The following is a 12,134-nucleotide window of genomic DNA, read 5'->3' as shown; positions in this document are numbered from 1 at the left end:
AGGTGGAGAGGAGTGAGAAGAACGAGCATTCAGTTATAGAATAAATAAGTAATGGGACTATAATGTACAGCGTAAGGAATATAGCCAACGATATTGAGATCACTTTGTGTGGTGACAGATAATTACCAGGCTTATTGTGATGATCCTTTGTAAGATATGTAAATGTCAAGTTACTGTTGTACTGTTATAATACTGCATGTCAACTATACTTCAGTTAAAAAGAATATAGGAAGAGGAGAAAAATAGTTGAGTGAGAAAGGGAAAGGAGATAAGGAAACCTGATTTTGAAAACAAATGCAAAGGAAGAAATATGTTCATTTCTTTAAAGATGCTCTCAATTTTTCCAAATCTATCTATTGGCCTTCAAACCATTTTTTATATAACCTCTAGTTTGACAGCAAAAGCCTGAAAGGGTTGAAATTCTGCATGCAAGTACACAATGATTAATGGACCATCTCCAACCTGACATTTTAAGTAAACTCTGCAGTGAAGGATACAGAAATATAATATGTGGATTAATATTGTACTGCTGTTCTCCATTCTGTTTTCTTCTAACTCATTCATTTAGGAAATGTTTTTTGAATGTCGGCCACATACCAGGTGCGGCTCTGGCCTCGGTGCCGGTGCAGCAGTGGGCAAAGCGACGGGCAGAAACCCCTGCTCACAGGAAGCTCCTCTAGTCAGAGGAGCGTGGAGTGCAGAGTGGAACAAAACAGCAATTAAAAATAAAGCTAACAAATGAATTATGTTTTTTCAGATAAAAAAAATAGGCAAGGAGAGATAGAAAATCTACTAGATGTATATTTTTTAAACCATTCTCAAGGAAGTCCTCATTGGAAGGTGACACATGAGCGGAGTTGAAAGCAGGGAGGGCAGAAGCCATGCAGCTTCAGGGGAAGTGCAGGGCCCACAGGGGCGTGCTGGGTGTATCTGAGGAGCGCTAAGGGAAGTGGGCACCGGTAGGAAACAGAGTCTGAGAGGTGGATGAGGAAGGGAGAGTGTGGGTCGGGGGCTCGTTTTTTAAGGCTCTTATTAAACCTTCTAAAGATTTTGCTTTCCACTCTTAATAATGAGCGGAGAAGCCACTGGAGAGATTGGAAAAGGAATGGCAGTGTCTGCATAGGTATTAAAAGGCTCAGCCTGGCTGCTACTCTGAGAAGAGTAATGGGGGCGGGGGACATGAGCATGACGAAGATGGAGCAGGGAGACTAGTTCAGAGGCTGCTGAAACAATCCAGGTAGGAGTTGGTGGTGGTCAGTCAGTCACAAAAGGCCACAGGTTATATGGCTACATTTATATGAAATCCAGAAGAAGCAAAACCTACAGAAAGTAACTGAGTGGATATACAGGCCTGAAAAAATGGCCGGTGACCTCTAATGAACAGCGGGTTTATTTTTTGGAGTGATGAAAATGTTCTAAGATTGATTATGGTGATGGTTTCACAACTATGAATAACTAAAACCATTGATTGAGTCCTGTGCTTTCAATGAGCCAATAGTATGGTATGTTAATTATATATCAAGAAAGCTATCTTTAAAAAAGATGGGGGAGTAGTATTGTGAGAAATGGTCAGATACTAGAAATATTTTGAGAGTAGAGCCTTCAGATTTGCTGAGTAAGCGGATGTGGCATGAGAGAGGGGAAGGGAGTTAAAGAGTAAGTCTTTAAGCTTAACTAAAGGACCAGGTTGCAGGAAGATTATGGAAGAGGCAGGGTTGTGGGGAGTTCAGGAATTCCGTTTGAGCCATGTTAGACATCATAAAAATGTGAAGTAGGTATTTGCACATATTACAAACATAAGATATACTAAAATATAAACTTTTTTGGTTTTATAGGATTACGTGTCTGCTATATGGAAAGATAGGAATTTATTCCTATTTCATGGTTATTTACCCATTATGATTAATTCATTAATTGAAATAATCATGTACATAAAACTGATTGTAAATCATTAGTCACAATGAGTAATAAAACTATTTTATATGAGTAAGGCAGTGGGGAAGAGGCTGCTAGAAAGAAATACTGGAAAATTTTATCAGCTGTAATGTTGTCTAGTTGCCATTATTCTGCATGTTGATCATGTAATGTCAAAATTCCTTAGCCTCTGAATGTAGCTCCTAGCATCCTAATCCATAGATAGATTTTTTTTAATCTCCCCTATACCCCCTGGTTTTCTTTCCCAAGTCAAACATACTTCATTTGTTTTTACTGAACTTTGGCTGGAAAAGTTACATGAACATTCCCCTATTTCAGCATACATTGGCACCCCCGAGAATGCCAGCGAGCTTTGTATTGTGATGCCTGCACTAAATCAGAACTGTTTTCTCCATCTTCAGTACTCAAAAGAGACTGAGTCGTCACCATTGCATCATTGTACACCTAACCAGTCAATTGACAAAACATTTATGAGTAACAATATGAATGTATAGAAATCTAGTACATTTGACGTTTAAAATAATCTACAGAGCCACGATCTGTGTAAATGTATTATTATCTGCATTTTTTTTTCTTTCAAGTCTTTTTCTTGAAAGAAACTAAAAGTTACTGTCCTCCCCCCCCCTTGCGCCTCCGCAGAGAGGAGAGTGAGAGCGTGCTGACACTGAAAGGCCTGACCCCCACCGGCATGCTCCCCAGCGGCGTGCTCTCCGGAGGGAAGCAGACGCTGCAAAGTGGTAAGTAGCCCTCGCCACCTTGGTGGTGTCGTTAGAGCCCTGAGTGATTCCTTCGTTTAAGCTCATTTTAGTCTCAGATCAAAGAAGGACTGAAAGCCCATCCCCACTTGACTGGTCGTGTCCCACATGGCAGCCCCCCCTCACAGGAATGAAGTCCTTGCCCCACCCCGCAATACCCTCATTCACATATTAACCACAGTGCAGGCCTCCCGATCGGACCACTCACTTAGCTTGCCTACATGCACAGTAGGCTTGGCCACTTTGAGCCAGTCAGTTGCTAAAAGAAAAATTTTAATTACATTTTTACTCAATGTTCTGGTTATCTATTTGATGGATGAAATACACACACACATACACATACATTCATAAGTCTAGATTTCAGTGGAAAAGGGAGGAAGAATATAAAAAGGATGATTTCATTATCCACTTGAGAAGAAATTGGGAGTCATATGTCTTCTCTTTGATTTATACCCCTAGAACAGACTGAGTAAAACCACGTTTTATTTCTGAAAAAGAATGAAAACATTTCCTTTAAGCCAGAAATTTTGTATTAAGAACGCATAGCTCTCTGGATGAGTGCTTTCCAGTAAAACTTTTTGTGATGATGGAAATTTCTGCGCCTGTACAGAAGCCACTGCAACATGTGGCTGTGAGCACAGAAATACAGCGAGCTCAGCTGAGAAGCTGAGTGTTTTATCTTAGCTCCTTTGTATTACGTTGATTTAAATAGCCACATGTGGGCTAGTGGCTACCCCATCAGATAGTACGGAACTATATACTCTTTCACTTTGTTTTTTTATCCATTTTAACTAATATTATCATTAATTAGAGTCCTGTTTCAACAATACTTGATGGAAATGTTACTGTTAGATTAGATTTTAACAGGAAAAAATGAAAACAAAATATACTGTAACATTTTCAAAACAATGTCAGCCTCTTACTTATTTTCCATGGCTTTTTCCCTGAATATTTTTTGTGTTTTTTTCCCTATTCCTAGCTCTCAATCTAGGAAACTCAGGAGCTCCTATGCTTGCATTATTTAGACACATCTCTTCCGCAATAGATCAATATTCAACTTCATGGATACAGTGCTGCTAAGTGATCACATCCTAGCAGCATCCCTCTGATTTTCTGTATTTTCATATGAATTGATTCCAAGATCTGTATCATTGAGTTTCCACAGAAGAGAAAATTTTCTAAATGACAGTAGGAAAATATACAGTATTTGAGTAAATGCCTCCTTTATTGCTAAAAATTATTTTAATAACCTTTTAGAAAATAACACAAATTTTCACACCTCAGTGAACATGCTCTCTACAACATTAGCATAAATGGATCACTTACAAGCACAAATGCACAACTACCTCATTGACTGAAATCTGCGTAGTTTCTGATAAGCACAATTTAAGGTACTGCAAGTGTATTATCAGAAACTATGGCCACACTGCTCTAGAAGGCTACATTTGATAATGGGCAGTACATATTTCTCATGTTGGTGCTGGTGTGGTTTCATGTATTTTGCTTTACTTTTAGACCTAAGTTATTTAAGTTCTTACAAGTCTGTTTCCAGATTTTCACTGGCATTTTAACCTAGAATATTCAGTTTCCTTTTCTGTTAATTTTATTTTTAACCCATTGTTTAGGTTCTTTTGTGTTGAACTCACAAACACACACACAATGGACATAAGGATTGGAACATTAGTCCTGAGAATTTGAAAACTCAGTATATATTTTCAACTAGATACATGAATACAGTTTCCCAGTCCCTTGTCTATGCCCTTCAGTTGTCTGAAAGACATTCTTAAAGCTTTGCTATTTCCCCTCTGTGGCAGAATTTAGAATGCACTGTAAGTAACAGGAGTGCATGCACATTTGGCAGTTGCCCTGGATTTAAAACCTTACATTATAAGAAAAATGCTTATTAAAGTCAAGGGGTAGAATTTTTTTAGAAACATTTTGGAAGTAAACATAGAGATGGTTTGCATTTTACACTTAATTAGGGAAATATCAACTATCTTAGGAACACAGACTCATATCCCTGTAAATTGGGAATATAAAATCTAACCTTATTATAAAAATTGCTGATAAAGCAATGGGCTTTTAAAATTTTGCCTCTGATATATGCTAATGTTGCAATATTTAGGCTGTGTTTTCTTTAAAATGCTGATAGAATTATTGCTGCCATTGATTGTAACTTTTCAGGAATTTCATTCCCAGAAATGAATCCCAATAAGAAAAACCGATTTTAAATTAGATTGCCTGGCAAAACAAGTCCAAACTATGTCATGGCCTGCCACTCTAATCATGCTAGCCTTGATACAATCACACGCATTTTCAGCTCAAGACACATTATTTGAGTCTTCCTCTAAACTGGCCCTCCCTCCTTCTTACGCTCTTCATTGCAGTAGGAAACTGGGTTATTTAATATTAAATAACATGAATTACCCCACTGACATTATGGCACTGCTTTACATCTGCCACTTTTTTCTGGTATTTTAAAACTATAAATCACCAAGCCATAGCAGTGTCTTTAATGAAATATGTGCAAGTGACATGCCCATTTTAGGTTGACGTAGGCCCTTATCAATTCAAGCTACGTGAAAGAAAACTTCCCTGAGTGTTTTCCTAAAGGATTGTTTTGTCATTTGCTTAGTGAACAAAAACCAACACAGTTCACTCACAAAAGTGTATCCATCTCAACTTACCATTTTGTTGTATTGTTTCTTTTCTTTATAACATTTCTGTTTTGTTGTCTGTGCCAGAATCCAGCACTTACAGGAACATGAATTCTCTTAGTTCCCTTGATCGTCACTGATTTGTTCTTAGAGTTAAAAATCCTCTGCTCATTTTTCTCATTCATTTTGCACCCCCTTTCTTCTCTTCAGCTACTGTTGAGGCTATTGAGGCTGATGAAGGTAAATTGGCCAGTCCCCTTTCTGTTGTATCTGCAACAGACAAGGGCTCTGCTGGGTGTATTCTTTTTTTTTTTTTTTTTTTGCTGTAGCTTGTACAGAGTGTGTGGGTGTTGGGCTAACAGTTGTGGCTCAGTATTAACCAAATGTTCTTGCTTTAAAGGGGAAAGTGTCCTTTTATGGTTTGTTTGTTTTTTTCCCTTAAAGCTATGTTGGACTTTGTATATAATGAACCTAGTATAATCCTAGAAAACAAAAGGATAATGTATCTTGAACAATGTGGGGTGGGGGTTATGGCAGCTGCTTTGACAAATAACACACAAAACAATATTCTTTGAGCTGAACCATGTCCCTCCCTCAAATCACTTTCAGTCAGCACTGAAAAAGAGAGGATAAAAATAGCTTTATGAATTTAGAAGTTTCTAGCAAGAAAAAATAATGTTCATTTGAATAGTGCTTTGTTGTAGTTCAACATTAATTTATGTCTCTAAACAGTATTCCAGCATGAGACAGCTGTGTATGAGATACAGTTCCGCTACTCTTATCAAATTTTAACCAACTGGTATTTGTAGTGTAATTAGCACCAGCAAGGGGGCTGTGGAAGTGGCTGGTAACAAGCACAGTGACTGTCGAGTACTCACTCAATTGATTGTATATTGAGTGCTTTGCACCAGGCTCTCTGCTAGGTGTCGGAGGGGAAATCAAGCCATGCCCATCACCGATTGTGTCCTGGCACTGCTCAAGGGCAGTCGAGTTGACCCTTTAGGGATTACTTTTGAATTGAGCGCTTTTTGAATATATAGTTACGACAGGACTGCATATCAATATAGTTTTTAATATTATGTATACCGTACCCTCTGGAAATTGTAAAAAGAATAATTTGAAGTTCCCCTTTAAAACAAAATTCTTCAGTTGTATTTTGTTCTTGCAAATAACTTATTTTTTCCCCAAATTGTGTGCGTATGGTCCTTTGATATGATGTTAAAAAGTATCACTTTAGACTCCTGAATTTGTACGTGATTTGGATGCAGTAGGGGAAATGATAGCCACTGTAAGAGAAAATACAACTGCTTCCTAAATAGCAGTGAATAAACTGCTATTTATGTGGGAATTCTCTATTCCTCTTGGCAAATTCTAATCTGCAGTGTGCATTCTTGTTGATAGTTTGGCTGTTTCTGTGGTTTCTGTGACTCTGTGTTGTGTTAAGTATACTACCAATGTAAATTGCTAACACCCATTGTCTGACCAGCAACTACAGCAGAGCACATTCTTCCGTACCAGGGCAGACAAAACTGATCAGAAACGGAGCCCCATTCCGAACATAGCCATTGTTCTAACTAGATTTTGAATTTCTGTGCTCCCATCTCATTGGCTTTTAAAACCCAGAGATTTCACTGTTATCACTGAAATTAATAAACTCGCTTCTTAAATTATCATGATGATGAGCTTTTTATATTATTAATTCTGATGAAATGGCATTTGTAGTAGTTTAGAAAAAGAATTAGAGTACCACTTTGTGCAATTGTTTTGTCTTTCAAAATAATTGAGTTAGTTTTCAGGGTGGGTGCTCATTACACAGCTCTATTATTTTGCAATTCATTACTGAATTAGAGAAGAATTAAGAAGCTTTGCTTTGGGCCTTGGTCTATCCCCATTTCCCCATCTTCTTCCTCTCATAGTTGACTAATCACCATGATGCTAACTTTTAAAATTCAGAGGGGGAACAAGCTATTTCTCATCGTTTAATGAGTTTAGAAGCAACTGTGTATATCTTTTAAGACTCTCATCCATATTAATCAAAGGCGCTGCACATTTGTGTAGGAGTGGTTGGCAAAGTTTCAGTTTGAAACTGCTTTCGTCTTTTTCCCAAATAAGGTGGGAAGGATAAAGGTACCATGAAATTGTCCTTAATCACCCTTGGAGACGCAGCCCAATTCAGCATTGGTGATTGGCCCTTCAATATCTGGCTTGCACTTCACAGGGAGTAAAGCAAACTGATGTCATTGGTTCCCCATTTATCTACTTGACATTCAGCTTACTTGTTGATGCACCCACTGAAGAAATCACTATTTCTTGAACCAAATGCCTTATCTGTCCCTGGAGCAATCTAAGGGTTATTGGGAAAAAAATAAAATCTCGGTGCTCCCTCTTTGAGAATTCATGTTTTCATTGAATAGGGCCAAAACCAGTCCTATTCTTTTTTCTAAAAGTTGTAAAAGGCATTTTCTCCACGTTATTCTTAGGTCTACATTGATCAACCAATAGTTTTTTTGTTTGTTTGTTTTAGGCAGGAATGGACACCAGATGAACATCAGTTTGATCTGTTCGCTGCTGAAGGGCAGAGAAACTTGTCTCCCTAGTGATCTGATCTTGACTTTTCTGAGTTTCTTTTACCTTGTCGCTACCTCCACATGCCAAAGTTGAGTGGAGAAGCAGGAGTTTTAAATTTTATTGTTTTCATGCCATTATTGAGTGATTTGGCAAGGAAGTCTTTCCAGGATTCTGAGATGGCATGGAAATGCCCCAAGTTAATTCTTTTTATCTTTTAGCTTCTGCTGTAAACTCTGTACCAGAATTTTAGGTGTACCTACTTCAGTGAGTCTACTTAATTTGCCACTACTAGCAGGATGGAATAGTAAAAATAGGGCTATGTTCCAGTCGGTCGAAGTCAGGGCATTTGATGCAATAATCCAGTTAGTGATGTGGCCATTTAATGCTGTGCTGGGTCTAGAGACCAGTCCCTGGTAGCAGCTTTCCCCTTTACATACCCACTTCGGATTTCGTTGACCTAAACTTTGATGAAGACAAGAGGAGTGCTTACATCTTACTAACGTGAAGAGGACATTTTGGTTGGCAAGAGACTTTGGCCATTATCAAGCCTTTCGGTTATCTTTGGGTATGGTAAGGAGTCTGCCGTGTTGTGCCCAGGTCCCGTCACTGTTCTCTACTAAAGGGTTCCCTCTCTCCCTGTGAAACCTCTAACATCACCTCGTGCAACAGCTGTGCCCTTCGTCTTTCTCTGACTAACCTGGTTTTTCTTTTTTTAATGATTTTCTGTTTAGCCATCAAAGGATTTTCACCACAACATAAGATCACTAGCTTCGAGGAGGCCAAGGGCTTAGACCGAATTAACGAGAGGATGCCACCGCGCAGGGATGCCATGCCCTCTGATGCCAACCTTAACTCGATCAACAAGGCGCTCACCTCAGAGACTAACGGCACGGACAGCAATGGCAGCAATAGCAGCAATATTCAGTGACCACTTCCTGTTCACTCTTTTCTGTTTTCTTCTTTATCTTTTTTTTTTTTTTTTTTTTTTTTTTTTTTTTTGAGCTGCAGGGCATGGTGGGGATTGCTGCGGATCTGCAGTTGTATGTTCTTGCCTCTGAAGGTAGCTTATTTGCTCTGGGGGCCAGAAATTGGATTCAGTTTACACTATCATTTAAAAAGAGGGAGAGATAATAACTATATTTTGGTGAGGGTGGTGATTGAACGCCTCTTTTTGGGTATGACTTTTAAAAATGCTTCTAGGAAAAACAAATTTAAAAAGAAAGCTGATGCTAATATATACTGCAAGGTTAGGGAATGGACACGTTTTCCTACTGCATTGGGGACTCCTAGATGAGTTCAGGAGAGGTCTTTCCTTATGTTACTGGACACGAAAACTTTGTCTAATTTCTTACTCTATTGTACGTTTACAGTTGCAGCACTAAAAATGGATGACATCAAACATTTTTAACAAAATGATGTACAAACTAAATAAGGACTATTTATTGATAATGTTTTGCTACTCTTGTCAGACAATGGCTATAAAATGAATTAGGCAGTCTTAAAAAAAAACAGAAAAAAGAAAAAAAAAGAATGTTGCAAATTTGTTAAAATGCCAAAAAGGACAGTTTAATTTTGTACAGATTCTGCTTACCTCAGGTTTCTTTAGTGTGCTTGAATGCCCTTTCTTTCCCTATAACACTTATCTTACTAATTTAGCAATGAGTACTTTTTGTTTCTTTTCTTTAAGTTTTAAAAAACTGGAATAATTACATCTATCTTTTCTTTTTTTTTTTTGCTGTTTATATTTAGGGGTTTTATTGATAAATCAAGTCTTGGTTGTGGCTTGCTGAATTAAATATTTATGAGTGGTGCATTTTTAAGTATAGTGAACAAGACACCATATTAAGTACAGTGATAAAGCATCTATATTCTGTAAAAAAAAAAATCTGCCTATGCATGTTTTTTAAGACAAAAAATTGGCTGTATCGGCCTGTATGGGACTGTAATGCGCTTAGTGGTCTGACATATACTGGAAATGTATGTATACTGGCGTACTTTATATTCTCTACAATGCTTAATGCCTTTGAAATTTTGTAATCAAAAAAGCTTTGAAAAAATCTAAAGGGGAGAGTATTCTTAAAAGTTTTTAACATAAGCTTGTCAGTGCACATATAGATGGTTAGCATGTTTAGCAACCTTGTGAAATTTAAATAAGTTTGTAGTTACATGTGAAACTCTAAATGCATGGTAACTGTTAATGTCATAATGGTTTAGTTCTTTTGTTCTGTCATGTGCCACAAACTCTGTACCTTTTTCACATTTTTCCCTTTGTATATCAGTTACGGGTTACAACTGGTTCATTCTGAAAACAACAACAAAAGTCCATTCATATTTTTTAACAATTGTATAAGTGCCCAGGTAATTCACTCCAGCCTAAAGCCTTGCCTTTGTAATTTGACTTCTGAAATGTTGGCAATCCAAGCATGCACTTGTAACAATGAAAAAGAAAAAGCATTTTATATTACTACTCAATAAAATGTGCATGAACTTAAAGAACTCTCATCCTTCCACTGAGTCTGCTGAAGGGATTTCTGTGCACAACCACCATGCTGTCTTCTAGGTGCTGGCCCACCACCGTGCATCACAGAACTCCTTAGCAGGCTTCTCGGAGGGCCTCGTGATCAAAGGTGTGGTGCCTACTTCCTCTGGAAGAAACTTGGTGGATTTGTGTCTCAAATCAGACAAGAGAAATATATTTCAAGAGCAAATGCCATCTTCTGGCTTCCTCCAGTGTGGGAGCCAGTTAGAAACCAGAGCATTCCTTTTTATTGGAAAACAAAACTAAACAAAACAATTTTGTTATCAGGTTGTGTCAGTTGTATTGGATGCCCTATCTGCTAAAGCAAAAAGAACTCAGCTACTAAGTGCATTTTCATCACACAACAAAGTTGCATTTGTATTGATATAAAATTTGTATACCAGCGCTTCAGCTAATATCTAATCACTGGAAGATTTAAGATACACCAAATTTCAGTTTGTTTCTAACATTGTTCATTTTCAGTGCACTTTGTTTTATGTAATAAAGTATGCCTGTTATATTAAATAATATGACAATTAGAGATATAGTGTACCAAAACAGAGATGTTCTAGATCTATTCCCTGACAAAGACTATCCCACATTTATTTTAATGAATCCAAATAGTTCTTTTTTCCTGTGGATATTTTTCTTTCTTAAAAAAAAATGACATCCAAGGAAAATATTTAGATGCAATTTATTAGAATGGTGTGAGAGAAATGGTAATTCTGGTACCAAGGTGTCTGTTTTATTTCTTATATCTGCAGAGAAAATAACCTGAAAAAATAATTTTCATTATTTCGGATTCCTTTCTTTTACAAATTGTGCTGAGGCAACTATGGCATAGAAATAAACATTTGACATTAAAATAATCAGTTGATGTATTGCTTGGTCTTTCTGGTCAGTAGTTAGGAAAATAATACTGTATATTTTCCAATAATTTTATCAAAGCAACAATGTAGAAATGAAGTAATTTTTCCAAAAGTGATAACACTGCCAAATCATTGTTTATTAGATCTAGCTCCTTCACTTTGGGGGAAATTGTTGAATTCTTGAGTTGCTTATGCCAGTGAGTCTTCAGCTGCACACACACAGAGAAATAATCTCCCATCCCCCACCCCTCCGCTCCTCCCCCCAGGGTGACTGACTTACCTCTCATGGGGTTCAAACTCAGTGCTGGATTTTTGTCTAGCTTTTCAAGGAGTAAGAACTAGATTTCACTGACACTAGGTCAGCAGTTTTTCTTATCTAAAATATTCTCTGCTTATATCTTTAAAATGTTTTTTTAAAGAAAAATCTTCAGAGACTAAACTTGTATGACAAGGGAAGCGAAGTGGAGAAGGGGAGGAACATCTCTGCATGGACAGTGGGTGGCCCAGGATAGAGTGGCACATGCAGGCATCTTGTGGTGTCAGCCCAGAACGTGTCCTGATGAAGCTGAGGCCCCAGAATGAACTTGTCCTGAAACATTTCTTTCCTTCCCACCCTGCCGCATTCATGTGAAATAATGAATTTTAGCTCATAAGCATTTTTTCGCCCCCACGCTAAGACCCCTGTATGATTCAGCACCATAGGAGGGATGTTGGGAATGGCTCTACTTAAATGTCTCACGCTTTCCCTTGACTCCTGTTCTGTCTCTCTCTCACTGTATCCCTGTTGTCAAGTTCCTCTGAGAAGCGGAACCTCAGCTTGCCCGGCCTGAGG

At 37.9% G+C, this 12,134-nt stretch overlaps 1 protein-coding gene across 2 annotated transcripts in view; it reads left to right on the top strand.

Annotated features, from left to right (window-relative positions):
* Window positions 1–11,206, top strand: part of PPP3CA (protein phosphatase 3 catalytic subunit alpha) — a 328,201-nt gene extending 316,995 nt beyond the window's left edge. Inside the window, exons 12-14 of one of the 2 annotated variants that reach the window (XM_066384437.1) lie at window positions 2,575–2,672; window positions 5,558–5,587; window positions 8,647–11,206. In XM_066384437.1, the coding sequence (XP_066240534.1) occupies window positions 2,575–2,672; window positions 5,558–5,587; window positions 8,647–8,843 (325 nt within the window). In that variant the 3' untranslated portion in view covers window positions 8,844–11,206. The remainder of the gene's footprint in view (window positions 1–2,574; window positions 2,673–5,557; window positions 5,588–8,646) is intronic. The other variant, XM_066384438.1, reaches the window with a different exon arrangement.
* Window positions 11,207–12,134: the final 928 nt, after the last annotated feature.

Source organism: Saccopteryx leptura, chromosome 5 (genome assembly GCF_036850995.1).
Source record: "Saccopteryx leptura isolate mSacLep1 chromosome 5, mSacLep1_pri_phased_curated, whole genome shotgun sequence".
NCBI lineage: Eukaryota > Metazoa > Chordata > Mammalia > Chiroptera > Emballonuridae > Saccopteryx > Saccopteryx leptura.
Note: the sequence above shows the minus strand (reverse complement) of the source record. Positions and strands in the feature narration are given on the sequence as shown.